This window comes from Elgaria multicarinata, chromosome 7 (assembly GCF_023053635.1).
Source record: "Elgaria multicarinata webbii isolate HBS135686 ecotype San Diego chromosome 7, rElgMul1.1.pri, whole genome shotgun sequence".
Lineage (NCBI taxonomy): Eukaryota > Metazoa > Chordata > Lepidosauria > Squamata > Anguidae > Elgaria > Elgaria multicarinata.
Genome location: NC_086177.1, coordinates 79,888,226 through 79,904,630, shown reverse-complemented (window position 1 = coordinate 79,904,630; position 16,405 = coordinate 79,888,226). Strand labels below are relative to the sequence as shown.

The following is a 16,405-nucleotide window of genomic DNA, read 5'->3' as shown; positions in this document are numbered from 1 at the left end:
TCTAGTTTAGAGTAAACCTGATCCCTATATGTTTAAATTAATGTCTATTTTTGTCCTTAGCTTCCCAAAAATGGCTCTGTAGAATCAGTGTGGGAGAGACCATGCAGTTCTATCAAAGATGCAGAGAATGTGCTAAAGTGTCCTGAGCTAAAGATGCTGAAAGCACCTTGCTAAGCCACATTCTGGGACCCCATATATTTTATGCATACATCTAGGGCCAACTTCAAGGGTAGGCATGGTTGGGCACCTGCTTAGGGCCCACTGGAGAAGTTCCTCCTCTTCACCATGGCAATCTCCTTGTTCACTTGCCTCTCACTCTGGCCAAGACAATGATGGTGGTGAGATGGAGGAACAGGAGATGCCACTACATGCTTGCTCATGGGTTCTCTGCCTGTCAAGCAAACAAGTGGCAGCAATGTAGAGAAAGAAGAGGAGGAGCAATTTCCATATACAATAACCCTGTTCAGATGACATTATTATTATTATTTATTTATTTATTTATTTATTTATTTATTTATATAGCACCATCAATGTACATGGTGCTGTACAGAGTAAAACAGTAAATAGCAAGACTCTGCCGCATAGGCTTACAATGGATAAGCATTTTGAGCTAAACATTATTGGTTAGTGTGTCATGTGTACCATTCCCAACCATGGGGCTACATAACCACAGTTTAAATACACCCACTAACCATTTGCTGCAAATGGATGCAGACAAGCTGGAGCAACCAGGATGAGGAGGGCAACCAGGATGATCAGGTGTCTGGAAACAAAGCCCTATGAAGACAAACTGAAAGAACTGGGCGTGTTTAGACTGGAGAAGAGAAGATTGAGGGGAGACATGATAGCACTCTTCAAATACTTAAAAGGTTGTCACACAGAGGAGGGCCAGGATTTCTTCTCAATCCTCCCAGTGTGCAGGACATGGAATAATGTGCTCAAGTTACAGGAAGCCAGATTCTGGCTGGATATCAGGAAAAACTTCCTGATTGTTAGAGCAGTCTGACAATGGAACCAATTACGTACGGAGGTTGTGGGCTCTCCCACACTAGAGACATTCAAGAGGCAGCTGGTCAACCATCTATTGGGTGTACTTTGAGGTGGATTCCTGCATTAAGCAGGGGGTTGGACTCGATGGCCTTATAGGCCCCTTCCAACTCTACTACCCTATGATTCTATGATTAGCGATCTAACTATGGCTTAGCATTTTCTCTGAACAGGCCCATTGTGTCATGTCTGGGCTGGCCAGGTCAATTCCATATTGCAGGAATCCATGACTGGTCCTGACCTATTCAAAAACCATTCAATTGTTTATTGAACTTGGTTACAATAACAGGCCTCGATAGTTGCTCTCAGCCTCTTAACTGGCTAATTTCCTTTGCAAAACATTGATACAATTCCAAGACTATCTTAAATATGTTCAAAATATGGCAGCCAGGCTGGTCACTGGTACACCTAGGGGTGACCACATTACACTAGTTTTAAAATCTCTTCACTGGCTGCCAATTAGTTTCCGGGCGAAGTATAAAGTGTTAGTTATCACCTTTAAAGCCCTACATGGTTGGGGTCCAGGCTACCTGTGGGATCGCCTTCTCCCGTACAATCCCACACACTCAGGTCCTCTGGGAAGAATTTACTTCAGCCAATCAAAACAAGGCTGACAACTATTACCCAGAGGACCTTTCCTTCCGCTGCTCCCAGTTTGTGGAATGGCCTGCTGGGAGAGATTCATCAACTTGATAGTCTTTCAGAGTTTAAGAAAGCCATAAAGACTGATCTCTTCCGGCAGGCCTACCCACTTGAATTTTAAATTTGCCTTTTAATGATGTGCTGCTTTTAGTGATGTATTGGTTTTAAATGTTTTAATTAGTTGTGTGATGTTTGCATTTATGTTGTGCCCTGCCTCAATCCAGAGGGAGAGGCGGGTAACAAAATTATTATTATTATTATTATTATTATTATTATTATTATTATTATTATTACAGAAAACTAGGAATACAGAAAGAATAACATCTAATATCAAACTATGAGAGCTTAGGAGAGTCCTTCAACCTTCCAGAACTGTGTGGGAGATGGTGCTGGGTGCAGCTGGGGGAAGGGAGTTTCAGAGAAAATTGCCAAGCTGACCCACTTCCTCCAGCATCATTGGAACTTCTCTAAGCCAAGTGTCCACTGTTTAAAATCCAGTTTTTTGTTGGTTTCTTTGGTTGATGCGCTGGACTGGGACATGACGGAGAAAAATGTAATTCTTGGCTATGTCATGAGATCATAAGAGAAGATTCTTATAGTCTTGTCAAAGACTACTTGTAATCCTTCGTCCATAGTCATTTTCTTGTCCTAAATCTATCTTCTGAATTGATATGATTGTTATGAACTTTTGCCATAGTTCTATGAAATCACATCAGAGTGATCAGGCTTGGCTAGCATCTGCTACCTCAGGACAGACCTTCCAACTTTACCTTACTGAATGATGGGATACTGCCATGCACTAGCACCACTAGTAGCTCCTAACACTCTTATATACTGATGATGTTCCCCTTGTTTCCAGAATAGAAGCAGAAGATTCTGCTTCTCCCCTTTTATCTAATGGGATTTTCAATCTTGTTGATACCAACTAAATTCCATTCTCTGGAAATTAGGTATAAAATTAATTAATTAATTAATTAATTTAGCCACTGGCAAAATGAAGTCCCACAATGTTTTCACTTACAAGATATCCTCGGCTGCAATGCAAATGACAGCCTCCAGGAAACTGATGGAACATAACCCATAAAAACTGAAAAGAGCAAAGGATCATAATCCGCACATTTCAAAAAATATCTTTAATCTATTTTTCTCAACTACAGTGGTCATGTTGTTTCTATGTAATGTTGTTACCCTGGTCAAATAAATTGGTGTTTTGCCATTTTCTTAAATTGATGTCCTGTACCCATGTGTTTCAGGTGCTTTCCAACACTTGCATCGATTTTAAGAGTTTGCCAGTGATTCAGGCTTTTGTTGCTATGCAATGGGTTAAGTGTTAACCTTTAAAATTATTGATTCTTTGTGCAGAAAAGCACAGGAGAGGTTTTCTTCAAGTTTCAAGTTGTTCATAATATTAAATATACCACCTGCATGCCATCATCATCTAAAATGTTTTATAAATCCATTTTCTTTTGGGTTATATTCAAAGGACAATATTGTTCTGATCTGTTTTCCTTTATTTAGACTGCTACAACAAATAATTCTGAAATCAACTATTATTGTTATTTACAGGCCATGCTTCCTCACAAAAGCCCAAAGTAGGGAATTAATGTGAATGAAGAATGTAAGAAGAAGAAAATAGATATATAGCATAAAGCGGACAGGGTATTCTCTGTATTCTCAGTTTTCCAGCATATTCTCCCTTATGAGCCTGCCCGTGCTTTAAGATCTTCTGGAGAAGCCCTTCTTTCAGTCCCACCATCTTCACAGGCGCGCTTGGTGGGAACATGGGAGAGGGCCTTCTCGATGGCTGTTCCAGTGCTTTGGAACTCTCTTCCCTGGGAAACTAGACTGGCTCACTCCTTGATGGGCTTTCAGAAGCAGGCTAAAACTTGTTTGTTCCAGCAGGCCTTTGGAGAGTAATTTAGTCCTCCATCTATGTTAATGACTTATAATTTTGTTATGTATTTTAAATGTTGGATTTTTTATGTTTCTTTTCCTATGTTTTAAAATGTATGTTTTAAACTTTGTAAGACTGCCTTGAGGCCCAGTATTGGGCAAAAGGCGGGATACAAATAAATATAATAATAATAATTATGATGATAATAATAATAATGTTTAGTCGCAGATGACAATGTTTTCTTCAAAAGGTTGTTTTAGTGTACGTGGTCAAAAATTAATATAATGCTGGTGAACCAAACACAATTCTTGTTGCTCAAGACCAATTCTGTGTATATTTAAAAGTGTAGAACTCGAACAAGTTAATCATCAATGCTGGTACTGAACTGTAGAAAGTATAAATGAATGACATACTATACTATAGAACCATCTTTGCTTTGTGCTGGAATCATCACAGGAATAGCTCCCATTCTACTTAGATTAGGTGCAACTACCTTTGGTGGTTCAAAGGTCGGATTTTGAGAAGGTCGTTCAAAGTCTTCACTCGGTACTTTGTTGTATTGAGTCTTGGCATACCCATCCATATTGGAAGGAGACATTGAACCCAGAGATTAATGATTGCTCCCTATATAGCTCTGGGCTGTTGAAGCACAACTCTTTGGAGGGGGAACATCCTCTCTGATATCATGATGTACTTCTTTTTCATATTTTTTCTCCCTTCGTTTTTTGCAGCAACAGAAGATGAAAAAAGCCAGTAACGAGAGAGCCAGAATTGTCCCTATGACAGCTCCAGCAATTGTACCCGCTCTATTCATAGGAGGGGTGATATTCAGCAAAAGTATGCATTCATCTGCGCCAACTCTATTCGAAGCCGAACATTTGTATGTGCCAGAGTGAACCTGAGAAGCATTTTTCAATGAAAGATCACATGTACTTGATAATGTGGTTGGAAGTTCGTCTGTACCAGAGGTTTTTGTCCAAAGGTAGTTTATAATTTAAGAGCCTTCTTGGGATTCACATTTAAGCGTAAGATCCCTTCCAATCTCCTGTGATCCTTCAACGTAGCATTTAGTCTTCGCAGGCTTTTCAAGTACAATTAGTTGGACTCTATGGCTCTGAATACCAGGAAGCTTATTAACTTTACACTGGTATTTGCCAGAGTCAGCTGGCTTTAAGTTCAGGATTTCAATGCTAGCATCTCCAGAAGCTGGACTTGGATTAACAAATTGTACTCGTCCAGCCAAATGATACGCATCATAGACGTCTCTGTTGTACAAGATTACTGGTTTTTCCTCATTTGATCCCAATAAACTCCATTCAATGTCAAGTGAGCCTTGATCTCTTTGTTCAAGAGTAAAAGTACACTGCAACCGAACTTTCTCTCCTTCAGCCTCTGTTACCAGGGTCTGATCAGTTGAAGTTATTATTACACTCTCAGTTAGATCTGAACACAAGAACAGGAGAGTCCACAGCAAGTGCGGCAGCAGCAGCGACTCCATGGCGGGACAGCAACCGACGACAGCCAGGGCTAATAATAATGTATTTTTTCATAAAACGTAGATGAAAGTGTGTGTGTGGATACAAATTTTAAAAACTGCAGCATTCTTTAAGAAACTGAACTAAGGGAACCACAATCTGATCACTAAAACAGATAATATATCAGTGGAGCATTTTGAGACATAAAATACAATTATTAGTTGTGAAACGCAGTTGAGTTTCACATTCTTGATTAAAGCAGGTGGAGATAATTGATGAGATGTGGGACTGGATAAATAACATGGAAAGATTGGAATTGATATGAGAAGCCCAATTTGCTGTTCTTATTATGCATTTTTAAAATATAAACCTTGTGCTAGATTTCATGGGTCATCTTAATCCACCTCTGTGTTCTCTTGTTCTGGCTTTTGCTGCATCCCGCATAACTGCAAACTGAATTTCCATTTTATCAAACATCCCATAAAACAGAGGTTTAATGTGTGAAATAGTACTTAAGTGCTTAATTATTTACTGTGGTAGGAAATATGGCAGCTGATGTGTGGCTACCACTGCAAATGGCAGCCCCATGTCTTTTCCTTCTCTCTTTCTTGTAATATCTAGTATGACAAAAATAATGGCATTTCATCATATTTAGATTTTTCCTTTGCCCCTTCCACTTCATCGACTGTAACTTGTAGACATATCATGCATTTTGTTTTACTAAAAGTTACAGACAGAGGAGGAAATGTGGGACTACTGCTTTGCTGCATGTAATATATAGGCATAAAACACTGAAAAAAAATTAAATCATCTGATCGTCATAATGTTGTAGTCTAATGTAATTTAGAAGATGTTAATAGAACTGGAAATGACCAAATAACCATCTTGCCCAACCCTGTAATGTGAGGAAGAGCAGAGATGGAACTATGGAATCAAGAGCAGATCATGCAACCATCAGAAAGAAGGTTCATTATCAAGCAAGTGCATTATAAAAAAAGCAATCTCTGCAGAACATATAACTCTGGATGACTTAATCAAGTGTAACAAACTCCACACTAGATAAGAAAATAAATATGATGCAATGGCCCTCCAAAAGCCAGTCCCTCGTTCAGTTTAGGAATTATTTCAAGATTTATCTTAATCAGTAGTACTATGTTGGCCAATAGATGAAGCCAATGGAATATATATATATATATATATATATATATATATATATATGGAAGGGAAAAAAGGAAGAAAGATGAACTGCCCATAAAGTAACTTTCACTGAACCTCTAAAATCATGCAAAATGCCAAAACTGGACATATAGTTTATCATTAATGGAATTCAAATGAAATGTATGATTACTAGGGATAGTGAGCCTCATGTACTGGATTCTGGCAGTGATGCAGAAGTATTTTTATCTGGGGAAATTCTATGAGAGAAAGTTCAGAGAAAGTGCCTTCTCAGACCAGAACTGCAATTAAGAATAAACAGTCATACAATGCATTTGAATTATAAATTATTTTGTAAGATACAAAAATGAAAAGGCTCCAGGTGTTTATTATTTACACTTTTTTGATGCTTTATCAAATGTTGATACTTTATAGTAACCAAGTCTCACATCTATTGGGTTAGGTGTGCATTACTACCACATTATCTTAACTTCTTAACCTATTAAACTGGTTTATCCTCCACAAGAATCTCAACTCATCTGTTTTATGTATCCATCACTTCTTACTCCATTTCACCCATCTGATGGAGTAGATGGTTACCTACAGAAGCTGAATCTGCAATAAGTCAATTCGTCTCAAAGGTGTCCCAGCACTCCTTGGTATATTGTTGAATTATTGTGTAAGTGACATTACTTCTGAAAACGTAATGCACTTAAACCTGTGTGGAATCATGAAAAATAACGTTGCCCTTGCTCAAAGTACTTTACTTTTATTGGAAGTGAAATGGAGGACATTACTTACTTTTGACACCTTCCATGAGAACTGTTTGGAACAGAAGTTGTTTTGGCTGGTGTTACGTGCCTTAGTGTTACTGCCATATAAGTTAGGCTCCTATGTCTTGAATAGAGGTGTAAACCCTCATCCTGGAAGCAGGCTAAGAGAACTTATCTGTGGGATTTGGCAAGAAATTAATTTCAGTTCATTTTTTACTATGCATTTCCAAAGTCACACCAGCCAGAAATGAACACAATCTGAAATCTCTAGTATGTACATTTCCAAGTTTGCAATACAGTTTGTGCAACATCAATATATATATTTGGGGGGGAAACACATTTCAAAAATGTATACAATTGATGCGTATATTTGGGGAAATGCACACAAAATGTGCATGTTTTTTGTGTGCAAAAGAGAAAGAAAATGAAGTTCACAATCTGATAGGTCCATGAGTTGGAATAAGATTCTAAGTCAGAGAAGTCTAGTGAACTCAGGTTTTGCTGAGTCACATATCTCTGGTTCTCCCTTTCATAATCTGTCTTCAATGTAATGATTACAATTTACAGGAACAAATTCCCTGCCCTCTAAAGGTCAAAAGGAGGGCTCAGCAAAGTAGCAGAGGGCATCAGTTTGGGGAAAACTGAAGTAGCTTCAGATGACAATGGAATCAGTTACCTAGGGAGGTTGTGGGCTCTCCCACACTAGAGGCATTCAAGAGGCACCTGGACAACCATCTGTCAGGGATGCTTTAGGGTGGATTCCTGCATTGAACAGGGGGTTGGACTCGATGGCCTTGTAGGCCCCTTCCAACTCTGCTGTTCTATGATTCGATGATTCTATGTAATAGATTGCTAAAAATTTGGATTTAAATGCTTCTAATTTGCTTTATTCTTGTTTCATTATCCCCAGTTTTGAATATTGTTGCACTTTTCAGTAAAGAATAACAGCAACAAAGTATAATACATATTTTAACAATGCACTTGCACAACACATGATCCACCCAGCAGAATGAATCCCACCAATGTATCTCCTTGTGCAAACAAGGGCCAGATCTACATCAAGATCCAATGTAGATCTGATGTATATCAACCACTTTGAAAGTGGTTTGAAAATGGTATGTGGAATGTGTCCTGGGCCCCAACAGTTGTCAATACCATTATAAACCATTATAAAGCAGTAATTTAGGTCCTGCCTTAGGGGAATGTGGAGGGGGAGAATTCGGCTGGTGGGCCAGAACTTATGCTCTTAACATGAGTTAAAAGTTAAGGACTTTTATTTTAAAAGTATTCCTCAGCGTAAAACTATAAAAGGGAAATTTTGAAAGGCATTGGAATTCCAAAGATCAATATTCAAAGTCAAAATTCTGAAATTTTGCTGAATTTATTTTCAGTTCTCAAAATGTTTGCCCAACTCAGACAAGGTAGCACTTCTCAATAGGCTGCCCCAAATCAGCTATGCAATGGTTGTTACATGAAAGAATTAGCAACTTAAAGCAAGTTCTTTAAGGAATTGTATGTATATTTTAACAGAAAATTCTATGTATATTTTAACAGAAAAGTTAAGGCTCAATATTTTGTGGCAATGCAATTTACCTTGATAGCATGCTATTATTTTCACATTAGAACATAATCTCCTAAACTTCACAGTGAAGGCAATCTTGTATTCGCATGATTATCAGATTTTCCATAGACTTTCACTGGCATCTCTTTACCACTACCTTGACATGGTGATGTCTTTAAGTAGGCTTGAAATAATTGCTCCATCAATTTGACACAGCGTCGCCTCCACTGGTATGTATTGACATTGGGTGAATGATGTATCCGTGCCGTCTTAAGTAATATGACTTTGATTACAAAACAATTTTGTTTTCTAAAGACTTCAGTCCACTTTAAATAACAACTTCTGAGTGTTGATGGTCATTTCTCATCTGCAATGTGTGTGCTTTGGAATGTTTAGCATGTAAACAGGGAATGGTAGAAAATGGTGGATCAGATGAAATAGAGCCTGCCTATGGTAAAGAGATGCATCTTGGCTTACCCCACTCTTAAGCTGAAAAGGCTCCCAGATAAATTAAAACTACAAGACAAGATGAGATAAGACAGCCCCTGTCCTCAGCCTTACAATTTAAAAGACACAACACAGAAGGAAAAATGGAAGAGGAGGGAAGAGGTAGGCACCAGTTCTTAGAATTACAATGTTCTTATCTGGGTGATCCTATGGAAAGGAGGACCAGGCTCCTGTATCTTTAAGTTGCATAGAAAAGGAAATCTGCTCACTCTAGCTATACTCCTGCAGCTTTAACTGTTGTGATGAAGAGGGAATTTCACCAGGTGCTGCCTGCATACAAATGACACCTGCTGAAATTCCCTTTTCAGTACAACTGTTAAAGATGCAGGAGCCCTGTTCTCCTTTTCATATGCTCATCCTATAATGACCAGCTGGGATGGAAACAGTTCAGGGAGCGGAGGAGTCCAATGGAAGCTGGTCACTTAGCAGAACTGATAAGAGTGGCCCTGCCTACTATCTGTTCCTCTACTGCAGCCTGCTGTCAGGTGACAGTTGAAAAAGGGGGGTGTTTAAACCATGGTTATGTAGCAACCATGGTTAGGAATGGTTCACACAACCTGCTAAGTCATGGTTCACGCGATATGCTAAGCCATAATGTTTAGCTCAAAATGCTTAACCACTGGGGCTTAGTGTGTCGTCTGAACAGAGTCAATATAGGAGTTCTTTGACAGGTTTGACCTGCACTGTCTATTGTTCCACTGTGCCTTGAGTCTTTACTTTGCACTCTAGCTGACTGAAAGGTGATGCTAATAGATTGTGTTTGTAAACTAATGAATGAATTGCTGGACAAGCTTGCAGACCCTGTGAAAGGCTGCCTGTTGACCTGCCCTGTGTTAATGAGTTAACCAATGGGAAGATGAGCATGAAAGCTAAGCAGAATTAATTGATTACTATGTCACAGAGTATAGGTTAACTTCTGCACTGCAGTAGATTTAGTCTGACACTACAAATGAAAAAGGAGAGAGAACCATGGAAGGCAACTTCAAAGCCATCAGTTTACAGCAGAAAGCTATTGAGAACAAGGCAAGCTATTAAAGGTATAAAGAGAAAGTTATTGAATTCATTGCTGGTTACAACAGTATGAGAAAATGGAGCAAATAGTAGGGTTCCCTCCCCCGCCCCAAAATGGCACTTAAGAGTTGGGTGGTGAAAGTAGCTATGTGAAATTTGTGGCAGCACAATAACCTGTAAGGGCTAGAGAAAATGAAGGTAGACTGGGAAATTCAGTTCCTAGATAAATGCACCAGACATCCTTATTCATAGATGCAGGTGCAGGAAAATGCTTCCATGGTCTTGTGCCTTCTATGAACACAGTAAAGGTTGTAATTTGTACTACCACTTTTTACTATGGGTGCCCACTCCCTTCCCTAAATTGTTTCAGGCGTCTATGCAAATCAATATGGAGCATTCTTATGGTCAAACCTGGTCCTTCCATAAGTCACCAAAGTCCTTTGCCTCAGGTGGTGGATTGGGAAGAGCGGCAGATCACACATCCCGCCATCCATCCTGGCCCTCTGTTGCTGCCTCTCCTGCCAACCCATCTGCCAGATGCCTTTCCTGCCAGCTGCTGCCACCACACCACTATCACCACACTGGCCCAGCAGTGCCACCAGGAGCCTTCTCCGTGCAACCTGCATGCTGCCACTCTCACTATAGACCCTACTGTAGAGTGCCTGATTGCAGGCTTGGCTCCTGCCATGGGATGACCCTCCCCACCCATTGGTCACTGCTGTGGATAACAGAGATTGTTATCTGGGTGCCATCACCCTCAGTAGTGAGATGGGTGGCTGCCAGAGAAAGAGCCTTCTCTGTAGTGGCCCCCATCTGTGGAATGTCCTTTTCAGGGAGATTGCCTGGCATCCTTATTGAATACATTTAGATGGCAGGTTAAGCAGGCATTTAACCTGTAATCTGTTGCTTATTAATTTTACTGGCTCCTCGGTGTTTTTAATATTTTGTAATGTTTTTAGTGTTTAAAGTATTAATGTTGATACTTGTTTTGTTGTACTGTTATTCTTATTTATTTATTTTTAGTGTTGTTGTTGTTTGGTTTTATGATTGTAAACTACCCTAAGGGCATTTGCTAGTTGTGCAGTATGCAAATCTAATGATAAATAAGTAATATAGAATTAGTATAAATAATAAATATATACAGTAATAGAATAGGGGCCCAGCAAGTAGGTCCAGTGCTCTACGGTAGTGCACCAAAAGGCAAGTGGGAAAGGTACTAGGAGCATCAGAAAGTTTGTCAAGTTTTTTTTTTACCTTGATCTATGGTTCCTGTGTATTGCAGGGTCTTATGTGGTTTTGTGATGCACAGGTTATTCCAAGATCCTTTCCTGAACTTTCAGTTCTCCATTTTAAACAGTGCAATCTCACAAACAGACAGGAGAACAGAAAGCAACGCATCACTTTCCTAAGTAACTGTGATTAGAATTACAGCCTCTTGTAGTTTACAGCAGCCTGGGAAAGGCTGCAGGTTTCTGTAAATTTACAGTGCAGTCCTACCAATACCTTCACAGATGTTTGACTTACTCGCAGATGAAGGGGTATATGACTGCAGACTTCTCCACATGGTGTAGTGGCTGCTAGTTAGGCAGAGTTGCGGTGCCTGGCCTAACGTCATCCGGGAAGTTTTGTGGTTGAGTGGTGATTTCCAGCTGAGTCTCTCTCTCCCCCCCCCCCACCCATTGGTGGAGCCTGGTGGCTCCAATGTCAGTGGGGCAGTGAATCCACTCTGCAAAGCACTTTGAATAGCTCCTTTAGAGTTTTGACTGAAACGTGGTTTGGATTCACTGCCCCCACTGACATCAGAGCCACCAGCCTCCACTGTCCCCCATCCTAGGCTGACACTAAACACTGTGTCACATGAGCAACAGAAAAAAGTCCATCTTAGACTTTAAATCAGAGTGTGGATAAACAAATACTATACAGGAAGTGGAGGAAGGGCTTTCAGAAATGCAGTATGTAATTGTGTGGGGTGGGCGGATATGAATCTTGTAGGATCTGCTTTGTTTTTTTACTAGAACCCCAAGATCTACCCTCCAAAGCCTGGTGCAAAAGATATACACACTACTCAGGCATCTCAAAGTGATTATGCTGTACACCAAGGGTGATGAATCTCAGGTCTGTGGACTGTATCTGGCCTGCCTGGGGTCCCAATCTGATTATTATGTGAACTTTCTTCTTGAGGATTGCAATAGAATGGTTACAGCAAAAACTGATTTTTTTTTAGCAATTTCTATTAAAATGAGGGCTGTATTTGCAGCCTGAGTTTTAAATTATATAATTTAGGCTTAACTGTATTTAATGTTTTATTTGCTTGGAGACACTGAGTTTTATCTGTTAAGGACTTTGTTTTTTCTTGAACTCTGGACATTTTTGTCTGTTTTATGCCTTATGTTCAGTTAATTGTTCTAAATTGCAATGGCCAATGGCTTGGTGCGAATAAAATTTATCTATCTATCTATCTATCTATATATCTATCATCTATCTATCAGGTCTGTGGGCTGTATCTGGCCTGCCTGGGGTCCCAATCTGGTCCTCTGGGTACCCCAACTGCCCTGCCCCATCCACATCCCCTTGGCCACATCTCCTTTCCCCTGACGACCAATTGCTCCTTTGGTTTCCCTGCTTTTGCCCGTTTTCTCCCCTCTAAAAGGTTGAAATAATCTCTTAAGGTTTAGCTCCTGGCAGTAGGATCTCTAAGTTAAATTATGTACATATTTTGGGTCATTTTTGTCCTCTCTTTTGGTGATCCTATTTGGTGGGAGCACGCCATTTGCTGCTCCTCCTCAAGCACTAACATGTCCTGGGCCAGGCCTGCTTCACAGCATCATCATCACCATCATCATCATCATTGTTACCTGCCTCTCCCTCTGGATCGAGGCAGAGTAAAACACAAATAAAAACACCATAAAATACATACAACTAATTCAAATGTTTAAAACCAGCGCATCATTAAAAACAGCACACCATTATAAACTATTTTGGTACATCTGAATGTGATCTGAAATCGAAGTATGTTAAGTGTTGTAATTTTATGTTGACTTTTAGTTTGGCAAAAAGACATGGGATATATGACTTGGCATGAATTAAAAATATCTCACAGATCTGTTAATACATGCTTTCCACCTCTCAAAATCACAATTTTTTCTCTTTGAAAAAGTGTCCAGTTTGGAAAATCATCATTATCATTATCATCACCACCACTTCCACTACTGCAGTATTTCATGTTGGTATGTTTTGAACATTTGCTCTAGGACTGAATTTAGTAGGAGTCTTGCCCTGTAATTCAGAATCAGAAATTCTAATTGCTCTATTTTTCCTCCTGACTTATCCAGGTTATAAAAACCCTAGGCATGTACTTAAATTATGCTCCAGGTCTGATGAGGAACATGTAAGTTCAAAAGCTTGTTATCAGCTTTTTAAAGCTACCTCACTTGTTCTGGGTTTCTCATTCTATGGGACCAATATAGCTATTAATATTAAAGTTTCCTGCAGAAGCTGAATTATATCTCTGAAAGAAGCTTGAAAATTCAGGGCGGAGGGAGAATGTACTCTGAATTAAATGCTGAAGAGACAGAAGACTGAAATGCAGTGCTCACTAATCTTATTCTCCTCTTTCCTTCAGGGTAAGGCATCACAATCAATATTTCACAGGGAGAAAAATATTAAGCAAGGAAAGATAGGCACATAACGGAAAAATGGATATCATTTATAGGCCACCATCTGATGGTCAATGTCTATGAAAACTTTGATTTCCTCAGGTCAAGGTAGCAATGGACGAATCTGTCAATTTCAGTTTTTCTCACTTTCTCAATCTTAAATTCATCTCATTGCAGACTTTGGAAATTTGTTTTTAAAATGTTCTCATGAGCATTTGTATACATCTCTGTATTCATTTCTCTTAATAAAAGCATTTTTGTATGCAATCTTGTCTAATACACACTCCAACAGTTTCTCATGGGTGGGTCTAAAGATGTTAGAGAAATCCACAATGGAACCAAATGAGTTTGTATTTTTATTAATCTAACCCATGGAATCCACGGGAGACCGACTTTCCACCATGTCAGAAAGATTTCATGGACTTGTGAACTGTTTTTCTAAGCTTCGCAAATTTTGCACATATTTTGTCATAGAAAAATACACATTTTCTTTAAATAATAATAATAGCCAAAAATCTGCATTTCCCCCATAGCCTAAACTTGAAAATGTGCATTTCGGTGGAATTTGCAAATTTTTGCATATGCGAATCTGCACAGATTTGCAAACAAACAAAAATCCAGTTGCATCAATTGGTGGATGACAGAACAAGAGGTGCTGGATTGGATTTTACACAATCTGAACATCAGTAGGTAGGACTCACCATTAGCAGTGGAAGACGCACACTTCCTTCCTTTCTTTTCCCAAGTTCCCCCTTCTCCCACTACTGCAAAGTGACCTTTGTCATCTAGGGGTTGGGTGAGAAAAAGAAAATCTTGGAAAGTTTCTCAGGGTGGGGCGTGGGAGTGGAGAAAGTATTGTGACAATTGGTTCAGATTCCTGTATAGTATGGGTTCAGGGATAGTTGTTCCCCATCCTAATGGTGACCACCCTTTCTATGTCTGTATATCTCAGCCCTAATTTACTTGCAGATGATCCGTTGCCTGTTTACCTTGCTAAATCTTTACATTCTGAGCAGCCAGGCTCTCATGAGCTCTGGTCTCCTAGAGCAGTTTAGATTAGCAAGGAGCTTGGTTGATAAGTTTACTAAAATAAGTTACACTTCGAGCTTACCCGTCGTAGAAACTGCTTGACCTGTGACTCTGTTGAGGCATTTATCTTCTTCTGTTCCTTACTTATTCTGAAGTCTTGCCCTTCAGAATTTGCTATGCATGTGAGGCAAACGATGCACTCAAGTCCAATTCTCAAATCACAGCTTTCTATTGCAATCAGCTTCCATCATAATTTTAGGCTGTTCTTCTGATTTCACCGCAGTTACATGCTAAGACGATGCTCCACATGCAGCTCTTTTCTTCAGCAGGCTTCCCCTCATTTCATTGTGGTTGGCTGTAATTTCAGATACATTTTTTTTTCTTGTGGACCCCCCCTTCCCCTCTTTCTAGCTGGCGAGCAGTTCTTTCTATCACTATATTTGTTTGTGAAAGTTTGTGAGCTTTGTGTCCAGTTCATGTGCTAACTCTCCTGGCATTCCTGCCATTTTTTCATTTCTGTGGTATCATACGTCATACCAGATTGGTTGGTTTGCAGCTGTGTAAACTTTGAGGTTGTTTCCTGTTCCTGGGCCTCTCCTCCTCACACGCAGCTGCTTGTAAAGTGAAGATGTGGGCACCATCTTTTTCTGTTGGGGATCATGGAGGTTGAACCACAATTCCCATGATCCCCAGTGAACAATGATGCTGGCATTGGTGTCATAGTTCAAGCCCCATGATCCCTAGTATAACACTTTCTTCACTTTACAAACCAGGAGGGGAAAGATGAGGGGCCAGGTGATACCTCCGGGATCAGAGGCAGTTGCTGGAGAACATGGCAGAAGGGTGCTGTTGCCCTCATGTTCTGCTTTTGGGTTTCCCAATGGCAGCTGGTTGGCCACCGTGTGAACAGAATAAGAACATAAGAAGAGCCAAGCTAGATCAGACCAAGGGTCTATATAGTCCAGCATTCTGTTCACAGAACCATCTGTCAACCAGAACCCACAAGCAGGACACAATGCAACAGCACCCTCCCACCCATGTTCCCCAGCAAATGGTGTGCATAGGCATACTGCCTCTGATACTTGAGGTAGCACATAGCCATCAGGACTAGTGGCCATTCATAGCCTTCTCCTCCAGGAATTTGCCCAACCCCTTTTTAAAACCATCCAAATTGGTGGCTATAACTTCATCTTCTGGTAGTGAATTCCATAGTTTAAGTATGCGCTGTGTGAAGAAGTACTTCCTTTTATCTGTCCTGAATCTCCCACCCATCAGCTTCATGAAATGACCCCGGGGTTCTAATATTATGAGAGAAGGAGAAAAATGTCTCTCTCTCCACATTCTCCACACCATGCAGAATTTTGTGCACTTCTATCACGTCTCCCCTTAGTCTCCTTTTTTCCAAGCTAAACAATCCCAGCTGTTGTAAACTTCCATCATTTTAGTTGCCCTTTTCTCCCTCCGCAGTGCCCTTTTCTGCAGCTCCCCATTTAGAATGCTGTACTAAATGGACCTTAGTGTGATCCACTACAGCTCTTATGTTTGTTTGTTTATTTATTTATTTATTAGACTTATGCCCATTCTACCAAAAAACAAAAAGGCACTCAAAGCAACTTACAAAAACAATTTAAAATAGATTAAAGCAATAAAACACA

At 39.9% G+C, this 16,405-nt stretch overlaps 1 protein-coding gene across 1 annotated transcript; it reads right to left on the bottom strand.

Moving 5' to 3' along the window:
- Positions 1-3,806: 3,806 nt before the first annotated feature.
- Positions 3,807-5,098, bottom strand: LOC134401145 (coxsackievirus and adenovirus receptor homolog). The gene is given in 1 exon segment (XM_063129877.1): positions 3,807-5,098. A coding segment is annotated over 1 exon segment (1,086 nt). The 5' UTR covers positions 5,082-5,098; the 3' UTR covers positions 3,807-3,995.
- Positions 5,099-16,405: the final 11,307 nt, after the last annotated feature.